This window comes from Vigna unguiculata, chromosome 11, assembly GCF_037176805.1.
Source record: "Vigna unguiculata cultivar grain cowpea cultivar isolate G323 ecotype 2 chromosome 11, ASM3717680v1, whole genome shotgun sequence".
In the NCBI taxonomy this organism is placed as follows: Eukaryota; Viridiplantae; Streptophyta; class Magnoliopsida; order Fabales; family Fabaceae; genus Vigna; species Vigna unguiculata.
In genome coordinates this window covers 14,411,318-14,429,627 of record NC_140802.1, presented here as the reverse complement: position 1 = coordinate 14,429,627, position 18,310 = coordinate 14,411,318, and the positions used below count along the sequence as shown (strand labels likewise).

Sequence of the window (18,310 nt, the reverse complement as noted above, 5' to 3'; positions counted from 1 at the left end):
CTTTTTTATGCTTTGATACTCATATATCTTTCAATCCTCAAATATCATTCGATTCTTACAACTTTTAGACGCTTTGATACTCGAATATATTTGAATCCGAACAATTTCTTCCTAAGAGTGGAGCGTGCCACTATGGTGGTAATCAATTGCAAACACAACTCTTCCAACCTTATGTTAAATATACTCTGAGATTCATTTCTATGATATGAAATTCGATCTGAGGGTTAATACTGGTCAAAGCAACACAGAAAGTGAGGTTGAGATGAAGTAGCACATATAGTGAACAAAATTCAGCTCATGCACATGATTTGAATTTTGATTTGCTTCATATAGATTGAACAAAAGTATCAAAGTATTTGAGTTATTCCAAGTTAAGGTGATGCATTGATGTAGTATTTGGAATAGACATTGGAACGCTAAATATTGTAGTGGAATTTTTCACTTCTCTCGTACAAGTAAATTTTTGTTGTTGTTTACAATATTTTGCATGGTAATATGCAGGTGTGCGCACCCTATTCTGTCAAAGACAAAGTCGTGAACTTCTTGAAATGTGTGCTCTTTATATTCTAGCAAACTCAAAAGTTAATTTAAAGTATCTTCGAACAACAATTGGCCATAAATTTGATGTTTGAACATGTTTGATGGATATAGTTCTTATACTCTTAAGAATTGCCAAATTTTTCAATTTTTCCCATGGGTCCTCTCTCTTATTAGGCACATGGAAGATGGTTATGCATCCTACACTTGCCTATTACAGAGAACAAGGTCAGATCCATTAGAACTCAGAGTACTTGTTAAGTAAAGTGTTACCAAAGCAATGGGAAAAAACTATTTTGACACTAATTATTCATAAAATTTGAATAAAACATATTTAATGAAAGAAAAAGAGTGTCAAGATAGCATTCTTACAAATCATTGCAAAAATTTGACCATAAATATTCATGGTAGCTAATTGTGAGCAAATATGGATAATCTTCATCGTCTATCTTAATTTGAAATGATTAAGTGAAGGTGAATATGAAAAAGGATATCACACATAATAACGTGGTTTGATTGAAGTATGAATGATCTCCAATTTATGTTCACAACAAATTTTATTATATGTAAGTTTAATAAAAAGTCATTGAAACACCAATTAATTTATATCCTACAATTATTTAATTTGTTATTTTATGTATACTAAATAGAGAATATAATTATAATTTATCTTAATTTTATTGTATTATATATTATTCTCTTGTCTTCCTATAGTATGTTTCTTTCTTAGTATCTAAAGGTAGTTTAAAAACATTTTAATAAGAAACAAACTTTTATTGGATTTTAAACATTAAAAATAACTTCATACATACATATTCTACGTCATCAAGTGGATGTACCAGAGTGGTTATTGGGCATGACTAGAAATCATGTGGGCTTTGCTCGCGCAGGTTCGAATCCTGCCATCAACGTTTTATTCTTCTTCAACTTTTAAACATAATTAATTTTCACACATTCTTCATCATTGTTTCGTAATATGTAATCTGAATAAGACAATGACCATGATTAGTACCTTTTTCTCGATTTTAGTTTTGTTGGTGACGTTTCCATCTTCATCTAGAATAAGTATTTTCAGTCCTTTCTTTGTTTTCATTCTAGAAATAGCTACATATAGCTGTCCATATGGGAATACTAGACGTGGAAGATAAAGTCCAACTCTAGAAATAGACTGACCTTAACTTTTGTTGATTGTCATTGTAAAACATAATGATATTAGAAACTATCTTCTATTAAATTTAAAAGGCAACCCTGAATCAGAAGGAACTAAATCCATTATGGGATAAATATTTTATCACCAATTTTTTTCTCTGTACTTATAGTTGTAGAATTGACATTCTTCCCTAAACGATTAACTTGCAATCTTGAGCCATTGCAAAGACCTTTTGTTGGATAAATATTTTTCAAAAGCATAATTGGTACACTTGTTTTCAACTTTAATCGATGATTTGGTTTGTCTAAACATTTGATATCATTTAAGAATTTTGATGAAAACCATTCAGACTTATTTTCTTCTTATTCATCTGATGGGTAAGGTGTATTTGAACTTAAATAAGTAATTTCCTGATGTGACCCCACCAAGCCCAATTGCACCTTCAAGCCCAAGCCCAAGTCAAGCCCATTAAAAGGCTCAATTACAACATCAATGATGAAGAAGATTCAAAAGGGCCTCCCATTAAATGATCACAAATTCAATGGGCTTCTCACATTCTTTACATGGGCCAAAGAGATCACAAAGACTTGAAGAAGTGCATGTAAATCTAGTAGTGTAGATTTAAATTGGGCCATTGTTTGGGCTTTGCTTTCCAATAATACATAAGACATGAAAGGAATATAGGATGGGGTTCAAATTGGGCTCGACCCAATTCTCTTCATACATGGTCGAGATTATCACGACAAGGAGGCTCCTTTGCTTCATGGTTTGACTAAGGTTGGTCATCACATCTAAAGGCTAAGAATCCTTCTTGTTCTCCAAGCCAAGATCCAAGGGGTGTGACCTTGCCTCCTTCTCCAAGCTTGATCTAAGGGCCAAAATTTCATGTGTAAATGGCTTCATATAAAAGCCAAAATTTCACCCATTTGTAGACACTCTTGAAATTTTAAGCAATATATGCAACTTGAGTTGAGAGCACTCCTCCCTCTATTGCCTTTGAGAGTCACCCCTTTCTAGAGATTTCCTCTCCCTACCTCTAGCCACCTTCCTTAGGCTAGCATAGATTAGGAAATCCTATCACCTCTCTCACTTTCCATTGCTTGCAAGTGCCTTCCAACTTGCCTCCATTCCTTCCTCCAATTTTCGCTGCCCATGGAGTTCTTCACGCACCTTTGGAGCTCCACCATAATGGTATCAAGAGCCATCAAACCATGGTCTGTCATGGTTTGGTAAGGTTCTTTCCTAGTCTTGTGCTTCCTTCAATTTTTTCGTCTTGTTCTCATCTTCTTCTCCTTCTATTTTGTTTTTCTCTTTCACATTTACCGTTCATTGTCTATTACTTTGTGTTTCTCCATTGATTCCATGCAACTATGAGACTACAAGAGTGTTCTAGACTCTATTTGTAGATTTCCTTGCTTGCTATGGTTCACATCATTTACTAGCTTTCATTTACATTTCAGCACCATTTTATTGCTTTCATTGTGTTTCTTGTCATTTTTATTCGGTGATTCTTTTTTCTTTTTAATTTCCACCGTTCAAGTTGTGTTCTATGTCTTATTCAGGCTTTCTTTTACATGTTTCTTCAATTTCCCAGTTTACAATCATTTTCTGCACTTGCTTGAGTGAAACTGTGCCAAACTCCACTCCAAAACGCAATGAAGCTTCATGCTATGTGTGTGGTTGTTTGAGTCATCTTTCCTCACTGTTTTAATGTCATTTCACCGATTGGTTTGTGTCTTAGAGTGTCCTAAGATGTTCACCTTCTTCTATGCTTGATTCTAGATCATAATCAAGCTCCAAATCGAATTGATTTGTCTATTGAACATCTTCCACTTTCACTCTACTATTGCTTCAGTTTTTAACCTTTTTTTCCACTGCACACCTTCTATTTGAGAAGTGTCACGAGTGACTCAGTGCACCAAATTTTAAGCTGATTGTTGCTTCGAAAAGCTAAGTCATAGACGAAAATTCTTGAACAAGAATCATTCAATTATGTTCAGAATTTAATTCTATACAAATTTTTGAAGTAGAGGCAACTTTTTGCGTTTTTCAGTGCCAATTTGCTGTTGTTTTCCCTTGTGTCCTGACCCACACTTTTCTTGTGTGATTTAATTGGAACGATTCATAGCACCGTATCACCTTATGATGTTTGCCTAATTTTCTTAACATCTGGACGAAAAATTAGCAAAAAGAATCATTCAAATATGTCCAGTACAAAAAATATGATAAATTTTCAAAGTTAAGGCATCTGTCAACGTTTTCTGGTGCTATGTTTTCAAGAAAATCACTGTTTAGTGCGTTTTTGGTGTGTTTTGCTTTAGAATTTCAGTGCTCTTGCTCTATACATTTGCTTGTTTATGTGTGTATTCCATATTGCCATCAATTGCTTTCATTTGGAATGGATTACTTCCCTCACATTGGCACACATGCAATGAATACCATAAGCATTTTATGAGCACTGCAATTTCTGTTTTTGGTTTATACTCCATTCTAGGATTCCTTTTGTTGTGCTTTCCTTTATTTGAAGCCTTAATTTCTTGCTTGTCATTATTTTTGGCTATTCAATTCAGTCTTGTCAAATCATATTCAATATGGTTTAGCTTTCTTCATTAGCTTTTCTTGTGTTATACATTTCAATTGGCAAGTAATGTTGGCCTCAATGCTATTGATTGTGAATTAAGTGATTTTGTTTTCCAAATTGGTTGCTAGTCTAAGGTAGCATTTTAGGTGGTGGTTGAGAAGTATAACTCTAGAGAGTGTGCTTGAATTCTTCCTCTCACCTTCACCATATTTTGGAAAGTTTTGAGCCATCAATTTCTTGCTTGAGTGAGAGCTAACCAATGCCTTTGGCATAGTTTGTTTGTTGTTTTTGTCCATTATTTTGGCAAGGTTTTCTTGTTGTTTGGTGTGGCAGTTTGCGTCCATAAGGGGTCCAAATATTCCTCCAATTGGTGTATACTTCAAAGCCATCAACTAAGGCTTCATTTGGCACTAAAGTGCTCTTGGGAGTGCATCACTTTGCTGTCCAAAATTGTGGTGTTCAAGTTGGCCTCGGGAGTAGCTTCCAACACCAATTTCAAGCATTTTTGTTGGCCATTGTGTCTTGTAATTGTTGCATCTTTTTAGTTTACTAGTTTTTCTACAATTTGGTCACTTATTTTGGTGAATTTGGAGCATCCTTTGTGCCTTATTTTCTACTCAAAGTTCTCTAAAAGTATGGTGCTCTCGGGTTGCTCCTCTTTGCCTAAATTTTGTGTACCAATTTTAACTCTCTTTGAACTTGTATTTTGGCCTACTTAGGTGTCTTGGGGAACCACAAGGTGTTCAATCCCATCTCCTAAGTAGAACCTTTATCATCCATTAGTAATTCGCTTTTAGTTGTAAGTGTGTTGAAAGTTCTAAGTGCTTTCTCACCTTACATTAGGCCACATAGCTTATATTCAAGTTTTCACGTTGTTTAATGGCTTAAATTTTTGAGACCAAAGTCTCTACATATTTTTGGCCAATTAGGGGTCCGTCTTTAGTGTTTTATAGATTTCTTTGTTCTTTGTTCTTTGTTCTTTGTTCTTTGTTGACAACTAGTGTCTAGTGATTCTCATCATTTAACACTTAGCCATTGTGTGAGTTTCTTTCAAACTTGCCCAAGTGTGCCTTGGCTAGGATTGGCCTTGGTTATTAAGTGGTCTTTTTAGACTCACCTCGCCTACCTGGAGGTTCACTTGTGTTCTTCAAACTTAATTTCACACTTTGTCTAAAGTTCTAGATCGTGTCAATCATGAGCACTAGAAGGGCTACACATGCAAGGGTGCAAACCCAAAAAAATTCACCACAACCCACACAACATAACACCAGTGCGGATGATGAGGGTGATGTTTCCCCTCGTATGCTTCACAAACTCACCAAAGAGGTGAGTGACATCAAGGCTCAAATGGCTGCCATGCAAGCCAATTTGCACTTCATATATGAGTAATTAAGGAATCCTCCACACACTCACCGTGCTTCTCCTATATCTTCTCGCCCCCCATCAAGACATCATCATGATCTTAGTGGCGAGGAGGAGGACTTACAATGCCCCTTTCCAAGGCAATCTCCTCACACTAGGAGACAAAGGCGTGTTCCTCCTTACCCCAAAGAAACAATAATAGATTTGCCTTATTTCCATGGAAAAGACAATGTTGAGGCATATCTAGATTGGGTAGCAAAAGTTGAACAACTGTTTGACAGCCACGTGATTGAGGAAGAGAGACGTGTCTCTCTTACTGTCCTCAGCTTCCAAGGTCATGCCTTAAATTGGTGGATAGCTCTTGTCCTCCAAAAGCGAAAAAAAGGCCTTCCCGAGATTGAATATTGGTTTGATCTCAAAGAGGCCCTCCATGCTCGCCATGTTCCTTCATACTACAAAAGAGAGCTTATGGATAAACTCCAAAGGCTCCAGCAAAGAACCATGTCTATGGAGGAATATAGGCAAAAGATGGAGTTGTACATCTTGAGGGCTGAGATAGATGAGGAAGAAGATCTAACCATTGCTAGGTTCTTGAGTGGTCTAAACTATAACATAAGAGATAGAGTTGAGTTGCTCCCATATCAAAATTTAAATGAACTTGTTCAAATGTGCATCAAAGTGGAGCAGCAACTCTTGAGGAAACCTATTCGCAAGGATTCTTCACTCTCTTTTTCAAAATCTGATTTTCAAAAGAAAGATTTTTCTCATGTCAAGGAGACCGCTCATAGACACCCAGCAAAAGGTCAAGATAAGGGTGAGACCTTCAAGCGAGGTAGTGAAATCAAGTGTTTTAAGTGTTTAGGTAGAGGTCATGTGGCATCACAGTGTCCTACCAAGCGCACCATTGTGCTAAAGGGCCAAGACCTCTACAACAGTCAAGAGGAGTCTCCTGAGGAATCTTCCTCTTCTAGTGACTCCCACAGTGACAAGTCCTCCAAAGACAAACTTCATTTTTACCCTCAAGAAGAGTCTCTCTTAATGATTAGGAGGCTTCTTAATAACCAACTAACCCTTCCTCTCAATGATCAAAGAGAAAACATTTTTCACACTTGTTATGACGTTTTGAACAATACTTGTTCTTTGATCATTGATAGTGGGTCTTGTTGCAACTATTGTAGCACAAGAATGGTTGAGAAGTTGAACTTGACTTTGTTACCCCATCCCAAACCTTACAAACTTCATTGGCTTAATGAAGATGGGGATCTCGAAGTCAAGCATCAAGTGTTGGTTAAGTTCTCTATTGAAAGTACAAAGACAAAGTTTTATGTGATGTAATTCCAATGGAAGCTTGCCATATTCTATTAGGTAGGCCGTGGCAATTTGACCGCAAAACCACTTACCATGGCCATACCAATGAGATCACCCTCCAACATCATTCCAAAACTTTTGCGTTACATCCATTCACTCCTACTTAAGTTGCTAGTGACCAAGCTCAAATGAGAGCTAGGAGGGAGGAAGAGAGTTCCACCAACTCTACTAAATTATCCAAGGCTTCTAAGACAAAGGTAGAGGAAGTCTCTCTTTCTAAGGATGTTCACCATGAAGTGCTTCTCACTCATAAAACTCTTTTACAAACTTTTCATGTTGAACACCCTTCCTACCTTTTGCTGTGTCACGTTGTCCTTACATATGTCTCCAACATCCTTCACTTAAGGATCTACCTTCTTTTGTCCGTGCTCTTCTCCATGAATTTGCGGATCTTTTCCCTAAGGATGGCCCCCAAGGCCTCCCACCTTTTAGAAGAATAGAGCACAAAATTGATTTTATCCCAGGGGCCAATTTACCTAATAGACCAGCCTATAGGACAAATCCAATTGAGACTAAAGAGATAGAGACTCAAGTGATCGAGTTGTTAGACAAATGATGGGTCCAAAAGAGTCTCAGTCCTTGTGATGTTCCCGTGTTGTTGGTGCCAAAAAAGGATGGCAAATGGCGCATGTGTTGTGATTGTAGGGCCATCAACAACATTACCATAAAGTATAGGCACCCTATCCCTAGACTAGATGATATGTTGGATGAATTGCATGGGGTTAAAATGTTTTCAAAAATAGACCTTAAAAGTGGTTATCACCAAATTCGAATTGCCAAAGGTGATGAGTGGAAAACCGCTTTCAAAACTAAATTTGGTCTATATGAATGGTTAGTCATGCCTTTTGGCCTAACCAATGCTCCTAGCACATTCATGCGACTAATGAATCATGTCTTACGAGATTGTTTGGGGAAGTTTGTGGTTGTTTATTTTGATGACATTTTAATTTATAGTTATAGCTTCAAAGTTCATCTAAGACACCTTAGGGTAGTCCTGTCTCTCCTTCGAGACCATCAAATCTATGCCAACATAGACAAGTGCACTTTCTATGTAGAGAGTGTCATCTTTCTTGGGTTTGTGGTCAATAAAAGTGGGGTACATGTTGACCCCAATAAAATCAAAGCCATCCAAGAATGGCCTGTGCCAAAGAATGTTGTTGACATCCGTAGCTTTCATGGGCAAGCTAGCTTCTATAGACGGTTTGTACCCCACTTCTCCACAATTGCCTCACCCCTCAATGAACTTGTCAAGAAAGACACACCTTTTGGTGTGAGGTGATAAGCAACAACAAGCCTTTGAGGAGATCAAGGCTAAACTCACCCAAGCACCCGTTCTAGCTCTTCCAAACTTTGAGAAAACTTTTGAATTAGAATGTGATGCTTCTGGGGTTGGAGTAGGTGCAGTTTTATTACAAGAAGGTCATCCAATTGCTTACTTCAGTGAAAAACTCAATGGTCCTTCTCGTAATTACCCTACCTACGACAAAGAGTTGTATGCCCTTGTGCGAGCTTTTCACACTTAGGAACACTATCTTGTGTCTAAAGAGTTTATAATTCACACTGATCATGAAACTCTCAAGTATTTGAAAAGCCAGCACAAGCTCAACAAAAGACATGAAAAGTGGGTTGAATTTCTAGAACAATTCCCTTATATCATTAAATACAAGAAAGGGAAATCCAATGTTGTGGCTGATGCACTTTCTAGAAGATACACTCTTTTAGCCAAACTTGGATCTCAAATTCCTGGGTTTGACAATATATGTGAATTGTATAGTCAAGATCCCTTCTTTGCCCCTATTTATTCTAATTGTTTAAATAAGTCCAAAGGCGGCTTCTATGTCTCCAATGGCTATCTTTTCAAAGAAGCCCGCTTATGCGTTCCATGTGGTTCTCATCGTAAACTTTTAATCATTGAGATGCATGAGGGGGGACTTATGGGACATTTTGGGGTCGCCAAAACGTTGGTCATGCTTAAAGAAAAATTCTTTTGGCCCCACATGAAACGTGATATTCAAAAACATTGCGCTAGTTTTTGACTTGTTTGCATGCTAAGTCTAGCGCAATGCCTGCTGGGATGTATACTCCTTTACCTGTGGCTTCCACCCCTTGGGAGGATATAAGCATGGACTTTGTCCTAGGGCTTCCAAGGACTTCTAGGGGTGTTGATTCGATTTTTGGGGTTGTGGACCGTTTTTTGAAAATGGCACATTTTATTCCATGCCACAAAGTCGATGATGCAAGCCACATTGCAAAGTTGTTCTTTAGAGAAGTGGTTCGTCTTCATGACTTACCCAAAAACAATTGTGTTTGATAGGGATACTAAGTTCCTTAGCCACTTTTGGAGGACCTTGTGGTCTAGGCTTGAAACTAAACTTTCTTTTTCTACTTCCTGTCACCCTCAAACTAATGGGCAAACAGAGGTAGTCAATAGATCCCTCTCCATATTGCTTAGGGTTGTGCTTAAGGGGAACCATAAATCTTGGGATGAGTATCTTCCCCACATTGAGTTTGCCTACCATAGAGTGGTCCATAGCACCACCAAACTCTCACCTTTTGAGGTTGTCTATGGCTTTAACCCTCTCACTCCTCTAGACTTGCTACCTCTTCCATCTTCTTTTGACTTTGTTCATAAAGAAGGGATTTCTAAGTCTCAATTTATCAAAGATTTTCATGAGAAGGTTAAAAGTCAAATTCAAGCTCAAATGGAAAAGATTGGCAACTCTAAAAACAAGGGTAAGAGAGTTCGGTCATTCAATGAGGGTGACTTAGTTTGGCTTCATCTAAGGAAGGAAAGATTTCCTCAATTAAGAAAATCCAAACTTACGTGGTGATGGTCCATTCCAAATCATAAAGAAGATCAACAATAATGCTTATCAATTAGATCTTCCCGCTGAATATGGTGTGCATCCTACTTTTACTATCACTGACTTAGTTCCTTTTACAGGTACTGTAGCTGATGAGGATGACAACCAAGATTTGAGGGCAAATTCTCTTCAAGGGGGAGGGGACGATGTGACCCCACCAAGCCCAATTGCACCTTCAAGCCCAAGCCCAAGCCCATTAAAATGCCCAATTACAAGATCAATGATGAAGAAGATTCAAAAGGATCTCCCATTAAATGATCACAAATTTAATGGGCTTCTCACATTCTTTACATGGGCCAAAGAGATCACAAAGACTTGAAGAAGTGCATGTAAATCTAGTAGTGTAGATTTAAATTGGGCCATTGTTTGGGCTTTGCTTTCCAATAATACATAAGACATGAAAGGAACATAGGATGGGGTTCAAATTGGGCTCGGCCCAATTCTCTTCATACATGGCCGAGATTATCAAGACAAGGAGACTCCTTTGCTTCATGGTTTGACTAAGGTTGGTCATCACATCTAAAGGCTAAGAATCCTTCTTGTTCTTCAAGCCAAGATCCAAGGGGTGTGACCTTGCCTCCTTCTCCAAGCTTGATCTAAGGGCCAAGATCAAGGCCCACTCCATCCAATGGCTCTCCTTTCTCATGTGTAAATGACTTCATATAAAAGCTAAAATTTTACTCATCTGTAGACACTCTTGAAATTTTTAAGCAATAGATGCAACTTGAGTTGAGAGCACTCCTCCCTCTATTTCCTTTGAGAGTCACCCCTTTCTAGAGATTTCCTCTCTCTACCTCTAGCCACCTTCCTTAGGCTAGCATAGATTAGGAAATCCTATCACTTCTCTCACTTTCCATTACTTGCAAGTGCCTTCCAACTTGCCTCCATTCCTTCCTCCAATTTCCGCTGCCCATGGAGTTCTTCACGCACCTTTGGAGCTCCACCATTTCCTCACCACTTAATAAAGACAACATGAATTCATTAACTTCCTCTACCAAATCATTTATTGGGCAAAGTATTGCTCCACCATCAAAACAACTCAAATTCATCATATTCTATACAAATTAAGGGTGCACAAATTCAACCAATGACATTAAAGGTGATTATGCATTTCCAATCAACAACTCTTTTGGAATTTCAACAAGGCTTTCACCATTTCCATTTAAATCTATCTCTCCATCTCTAAGCTTCAAGATCCAATCAGCAAATTCTTTTATATCATTTGCTATCTACCTATTTTTTGTAGTGCTTAATCTCATGTTTTTTTAGAGTTTTAACACTTTATAACATTTCCATAGGTCAAAATAGTGTATTGGTGATTGAATGATATCATATCTAGATCTTTTCTTTATAACAGCCAAAATTTGCCTAAAGTCACCTCCCAAGAGAACAACTTTACCACCAAATGGTTTGCCATTATTAACATCATCAACATTTTTCTTTGTATCTCTCAAGGTTCTATCAAATGCCTTAAAACACATTTTATTCATCATGGGTGATTCCTCCCATATAATCAAATTGGTTGCAATTAAAAGTTTAGCACAAAGACTATCTTGAGCTATGTTGCAAGTTGATTCCTTATTAATTAATAATGGGATGTCAAATGTAGAATGTGTTATTTTTCCACTAGGAAGTAGTAAAGAAGCAATTCCACTTGATGCTACATTTAAAACAATCATTCCTTTGCTTCTTACAGTAGTTGATAATGTCTTTCACATATAATTTTTTCTTGTCCCATCATAACCATATATAAAGAAGAATCCTCCATTTTGTTAAAGTATTGCTTTCACAATATCATCATATATATATATATATATATATATATATATATATATATATATATATATATGCACTTGTTCATTAGTGAGTGATTTGAATAAAATTGCATGTTCTTTAGCCATATCTTCTTTATTGTACTGTAGCTCATCAATAATAAATCTATTTTGGAATGGAAATGAATATGAAATATGAAGTTGAAGTAATAAATGATAATCTTTCAAAGACCTACTATTAGACATCAACATTTCTTTAATTTGAAAATGACATAGAAATGTAGATGAAGCCTTAGAGGATGAAAATTGGATACAAGCAATGTGGGAGATGCTAAATCAATTTGAAAAGAATGAAGTTTGGAGATTGGTGAGTCCTTCCCAAAATAAAAGCTTTATTGAGAGTTGAACATTTTCCTAATTGAGAATGAATTTATTAAAGGTTATGTAGACACCACACTAGGAAAAATTATTTTGATTAATTCATACTTATGAAAATATAGGTAGATAAGATTATCTTTGGTGCTACAAATGAATCACTTTGTGACGATTTCTCAAATCTAATGAAGAGTGCACAAGAGATGAGTGTGATGGGAGAGTTAAAATTTTTCTTTGGTTTGCAATTAAAACAAGCAAAGGATCATACATACTCAATCAAACCAAATATGTTAGAGAACTCCTTTAGAAGTTTAACTTGAAAGATGCAAAGGAGATGAAGACTCTAATGCATCCTAATACATCTTAAGATTAGAAAAGGAGTCTAACTAGTAGATCACACTAAATATGGACAAATGATTGACTCATTGTTATATGTTAATGCATCTAGACCTGATATCATGTTTAGTGTATGTCTATGTGCTCGTTTTTAGTCAAATCTAAAGAGAATACATCTTAGTGCTGCTAAAAAAAAATTAGATATCTTAAAGACACTTTCAAATAGTGTTAATATTAATTTAATAAAAGAAGTCATATTGTATATTTTTATAAAACAAGGACTCAATTAAGTCATAAACAAATATAAAGATTAAAATAATCAAATACCTACTATAAGTAACAAATTACTAATTAAACCAAAATAAATTTACTTATTCTATAATCACTATATTTTTTTATTCAAACACTGAAATTAAGATAATTAAATATGAACTTCGACGCCGATAATAATGAATTAAATATAATTGATTATAGTTCATTAAATTCATGAAACCTAAGAGAAAAAGTTATAGCTGATTACATTTCTTTAGAATCCATGAAAACTAAGAGAAAATAAAATATTAGGGTCACTCTAATCATCAAGTATGAAGTTAAAAAATAAATTTTAAATTCTTTTATATTAAAATTACTTTACGCATCACTCTTTCGTATCACAATTAAATTCATCGCCATGAGGTTCTTCATAATACAATTTTTGAAAAAATATTTTGAAAACCTGGTCAAGATAATAAAAATCTATAATGACAAAACTATTTTCTTACACAAGTTGTTATTAAAATAAAGTGAAAATCTTCGATTTAAGAAAGAAATTAGTAAACAAAAGGAGCCACACACTTTTTTTACTACAAAGATATGCATAAGGATTAACAAATATATTATTTATAATTTTTTTCTTTATTATCTTATTAAATTTACGGATTTCTTAAAGTAATAAACACAATCTATAATGATTTCTGCTTTAATTTTTATATTGCCTAAAAAGATAAACGCAATTTATTATTCTATATTTATTTAAAAGGATGTTCAAAATGTGGAGAAAAAGTAAAGAGAGTCCCAATCTGCACATACGCTACAATACAAAATCTGGCCGTTGAAACCAATCTATCAACGTTTCATAATTGTCCAACTTGCAGTCCACGGATCGCAAAGATGAACCGTCTATCAAGTCTCCATCCAACGACGGATATCAACATTCAAAACTTAGAGCACCTTCAATAAATACCCCGCATATCTCCCTCTCAGAAATCATTCATTCAAAATCTGAAGCCAAAACAAATCCTAAATTTTCAAATTCGTTCGCAATCTTTCTCTGCAGTCTCGTCTAAGCTTTAGTTCAAAGTTCCAATTCGAAAATGTCTGGTCGTGGCAAGGGAGGAAAGGGATTGGGCAAGGGAGGTGCGAAGAGGCACAGGAAAGTTCTTCGCGACAACATCCAGGGCATAACGAAACCGGCAATTCGGCGATTGGCGAGAAGAGGTGGCGTGAAGAGGATCAGTGGATTGATCTATGAGGAGACCAGGGGAGTGTTGAAGATATTCTTGGAGAACGTGATTCGCGATGCTGTGACCTATACCGAGCACGCTAGGAGAAAGACGGTTACGGCTATGGATGTGGTGTATGCTCTGAAGAGACAGGGAAGGACACTCTATGGTTTTGGAGGGTGATCCAAATGCTTATTCTTAATCTTTATCCCCTTAGTTTTCTCTTTTAAAATGAGAGGTGTTTTTAATTTGGATAAATACAAGTACATGAACACTTGTTTAGGTTCATCCTTGCAATTGTCATTTGTGCATATTTTCATTTTTGTGGACTTCTTTTCTAAATATGAAAGTGTCCTAAAGTGAATGAATGAGTTGTCCAAATTGTAGGACTTAAAAACTACCAGATTCATTAGAAAGGAATTTAGGTAGTAATATTCTTGTATGTTTACGGATTGATGAAATCTAAAAGTCAAGTATCTAAAAGTTCAATGTAGGTTAGTAACAACTTCGTTGGGAGATATGTTTTTTTTTTTAATCAAATTAACAAATACATCATTGCATGTTGGGTTTTAACTTCGATTAAGATTGAATAGAACTCCCACCATTAGTTGAATTTTGTACAATGAAGGCAAGAATAAAGTAAATAAATAAATAATGTGTACAAATAATCTTGCCGAGTTTAAAAGGAGTACGATAATAAACAACATTCTTGTTCAAAAAATTTGTCTTTTACTTTTTTTTTTTCTTGTTCAGTTGATAGGATTTAATCACTTTAATTTGATTTGAATTTAAGTTAAATGAATTGAATTTGAGCTTTAACTTAAGACTCAATTAAACCATATTAAGAGCGGTAAAGTTCAATCAAGTGGAAAATACAAAAGCTTAAAGGTTGAATGAGTATTTTTATTACTTGAAAAAAATTTAAAATGCTTATTTATAGAATAGGAGTTATTTTGATTGTAAATGTTCATATTATAATTTATTCTATGTTGTATTTTTTTTTTAAATTTGTAAAATAATTATAAATAATAATTTTTTTCATTCGAGTCTATTTAATAAGATTAGAAAATTAAAAAAATAAAAAAGTAAAAAAAATTAGAAATTCATCGTATCTATTTATAATCTAAGAAAAATAAAATTCAAAACAAGGTACGATAGAAAAAAAAGTCTAAACAAGACAAGTGTATCGCTAATATGGAAAACATGATTAAATATATCTTGAACTTAATCATAGTCAAATATCTAAGTTTTGAATTTTAAAATTTAAATTTCCATTTCATTATAGCTTTAATTTTTAGTCCTAAGTGGTTTTTTTTTTTTGTTTAAGTTTAAATAGTCATGTTCCTGCAGAGAACAAATAAGAAGTCAGGCACAAGCGTCACCTTACCATGTAGTCTGCTATCTCTTCAGTTGGCCTCTTCCCATTCGATACATGTCGGTTTGGACCTAGGAGGGGTTACCTGCAGAAGAATCTCCGAAGCTCAAGTAAGTCAAAGCTCTCAAAAAGTCAAATCAGTGATTAATGAATGCGTACCTTTAAATGATGGGGTCCACGTGTATTTATAGAACATTAATGAACATTAATGACGTTTGACCATCGCATGGGCTGGGTTTTGACTTGGGCCCCAGCTTGGGCCATAAGTGGGCCTGGGCCCCAAAACAGGCCCTGTGGGCCTATTGAAGGCGGGGCATCAATGTTAGTTAACTTCCTAGGCAAGTAGTCGGTTTCGACCGGCTACCTGCCTAGATGGCTTGTGCTGGTGGTGTCCGGGTACTAGATGCTAGGCGGTTTTGATGTGTATATTGTTTACTTGGTTGAGTTTGGCTAGGTACGGTACACCAGTCTCCCAGCCTTGTCCGATATGGGTTGTCGGTCAAGGATTACATGTGTTGGTGAACTAGCAAAACCGGCTAGGTGTGATACACCAGTCCCCCAGCCTTTAAGTGTATAAAGATGTGGATAAAGATGTGGTTGGCGGAAAATTGGTAGGGGAGGATGAAAAGGGTGGGGAAGAGGTTGGGAATGAGGCGGCCGAGGAAGGGAAGGATGTTGACGCGACCGTGGAGGGTGATGACAACGAAGCAGCTTAGGATGTAGTTTGTATGATGTTCCATTTCGCACTGAATCCTAAGTCTGTAATAACTCGTACAATATTTTAACTTGTTTTTAATGTGATGCATATCGTGGATATATGTGTTTTGTGGTTATTGACGATAGCATATGTGACAGGAACGTGTTTGTTGGATAATGATGTTATGTATGTGATATGTTATGTTATATGCGTATTTACCTAGGGGAGTATTGTTGACGTTTGTATGTTAAATTGGAGTACTCGACCCGGGCCGCTTACGTGGTGGAGGTGATGAACTAAAAAGATTTCAAATTAAGTGAAGGGTGTTCGACTTAGACCGCTTACTTGTGGTAAGATTGGGGAAATTAAACGAATTAAGCACGAGTAAAGGGTGTTCGACCCAGGCCGCTTACTTGTGGTAAGGGTGGGGAACTTAAACGAATTATCCACGAATAAAGGGTGTTCGACCCAGGCCGCTTACTTGTGGTAAGGGTGGGGAACTTAAACGAATTATCAACGAGTAGAGGGTGTTCGACCCAGGCCGCTTACTTGTGGTAAGGGTGGGGAACTTAAACGAATTAACCACGAGTAAAGGGTGTTCGACCCAGGCCGCTTACTTGTGGTAAGGGTGGAGAACTTAAACGAATTAACCACGAGTAGAGGGTGTTCGACCCAGGCCGCTTACTTGTGGTAAGGGTGGGGAACTTAAACGAATTAACCACGAGTAAAGGGTGTTCGACCCAGGCCGCTTACTTGTGATAAGGGTGGGGAACTTAAATGAATTATCCACGAGTAGAGGGTGTTCGACCCAGGCCGCTTACTTGTGGTAAGGGTGGGGAACTTAAACGAATTATCCACGAGTAGAGGATGTTCGACCCAGGCCGCTTACTTGTGGTAAGGGTGGGGAACTTAAACGAATTAATCACGAGTAGAGGGTGTTCGACCCAGGCCGCTTACTTGTGGTAAGGGTGGGGAACTTAAACTAATTAACCACGAGTGTAAAGTAGTATAGAGTCATAAAGTAGGGAACTACTCATTTTATTTATTCAAAAAGGGTGCCTCGTTAAAACCTCCTTGGCCAAAACCCTCCTTAGGGAAAAAAGACCAAGTGAGGAAAAAGAGTACACCCGTGGTTACAAATATGGATCCGTTTATGGTGTGTGTTCAACTGAAATAGAACTTGAGGTGGGATACATTCCATGTGTTGGGGATTTCTTCCCCAGATAGTTGTTCTAGGCGGTAAGCCCCACCTCCTGTGTCTTCTCGTATGCGGAATGGGCCGTCCCAGTTGGCGGAGAACTTGCCATCCTTCTTTCTAGCACTGCTGGCCATTCTCCATACTAGGTCTCCTACGACGAACGATCGTGGGTGTAGGTTGGCGTTATATTTCCTGGCAGCTCGTTGTTTGGCGGCGAGATTACGTATTTGGGCTTTCTCTCTGAGTTCGGGAAGAAGATCGAGATGTAAGGCCATGTTTTGGTAGTTGAGAGCTGGGTCGTATAGTTCTCGGCGTAGAGATGGTTCGCCAATTTCTACTGGTATCATGGCGTCTGCGCCGTAAACCATGCTAAAAGGGGATTCATTTGTCGACGACTGAGGGGTGCATCTGTAGGCCCATAGCACTTCAATTAATTCTTCTGGCCATCGGCCTTTAGCGGTATCCAACCTTTTACGCAGCTCCACGAGGATAACTTTGTTTGCCGCTTCCGCTTGCCCATTTGTCTGTGGGTGTTCTACGGAACTTGTGATATGTTTGATGCCTAAACCGGTGTAGAATTTTGCTAATTCCTTGTCAATGAATTGTCGGCCGTTATCTGTTATGATGGTATGTGGTATACCATATCTACATATGACGTCCTTCCACACAAACTGCTGGACCTGCTGGGCCGTGATAGTGGTCAATGGCTTGGCTTCAATCCATTTGGTGAAGTAGTCAACGGCTACGATTAGGAACTTAACCTGTCCTTTGCCGGGTGTGAAAGGGCCTAGGATGTCCATTCCCCATTTAGCGAAAGGCCAGGGGGACAATATGTGGTGTAGCTGTTCTTGTTTTTGATGTATGAGGTTGCCATGCTTCTGGCATGGTTTACATTTCTTGACGTAGTTTTGGCAGTCTGCCTCTATTGTGGGCCAGAAGTACCCGGCTCTGAGAATTCTTGTGGCCATGGTGCGCGCGCCTGAATGATAGCCACAAATTCCTTCGTGTAGTTCATTAATGACATAATGGGCTTGTTCCGGCGTGACACATTTGAGTAAGGGCTGGCCGTATCCGCGCTTGTATAGGTCGTCGCCTACCATAGTGTACCTGGCGGCCTTGGCCAGCCAAGTCTTGTCCGCATCGGCAGGGGGGTTGCCGGTTTTGAGGTACTGAATGTAAGGGGTGGTCCAGTTTAGGTTTTGGGTGGGGGTGAA

The 18,310-nt window shown here is 37.4% G+C and overlaps 1 protein-coding gene and 1 non-coding gene across 2 annotated transcripts; both read left to right on the top strand.

Annotated features, from left to right (window-relative positions):
• The first annotated feature begins 1,366 nt into the window (after positions 1-1,366).
• On the top strand, positions 1,367-1,448 carry TRNAS-AGA (transfer RNA serine (anticodon AGA)). Its single transcript has one exon. It is a non-coding gene; the product is annotated as a tRNA-Ser (tRNA).
• Positions 1,449-13,587: 12,139 nt separating this feature from the next.
• Positions 13,588-14,315, top strand: LOC114169509 (histone H4). The gene has a single exon (XM_085668781.1). The coding sequence runs from the start codon at positions 13,698-13,700 to the stop codon at positions 14,007-14,009; it is 312 nt and encodes a 103-aa protein (XP_085524907.1). The 5' UTR covers positions 13,588-13,697; the 3' UTR covers positions 14,010-14,315.
• Positions 14,316-18,310: the final 3,995 nt, after the last annotated feature.

What these genes read in the sequence shown, in the direction of transcription:
- LOC114169509 (XM_085668781.1), top strand. Translation starts at nt 13,698, where the DNA reads ATGTCTGGTCGTGGCAAGGGAGGAAAGGGATTGGGCAAGGGAGGTGCG.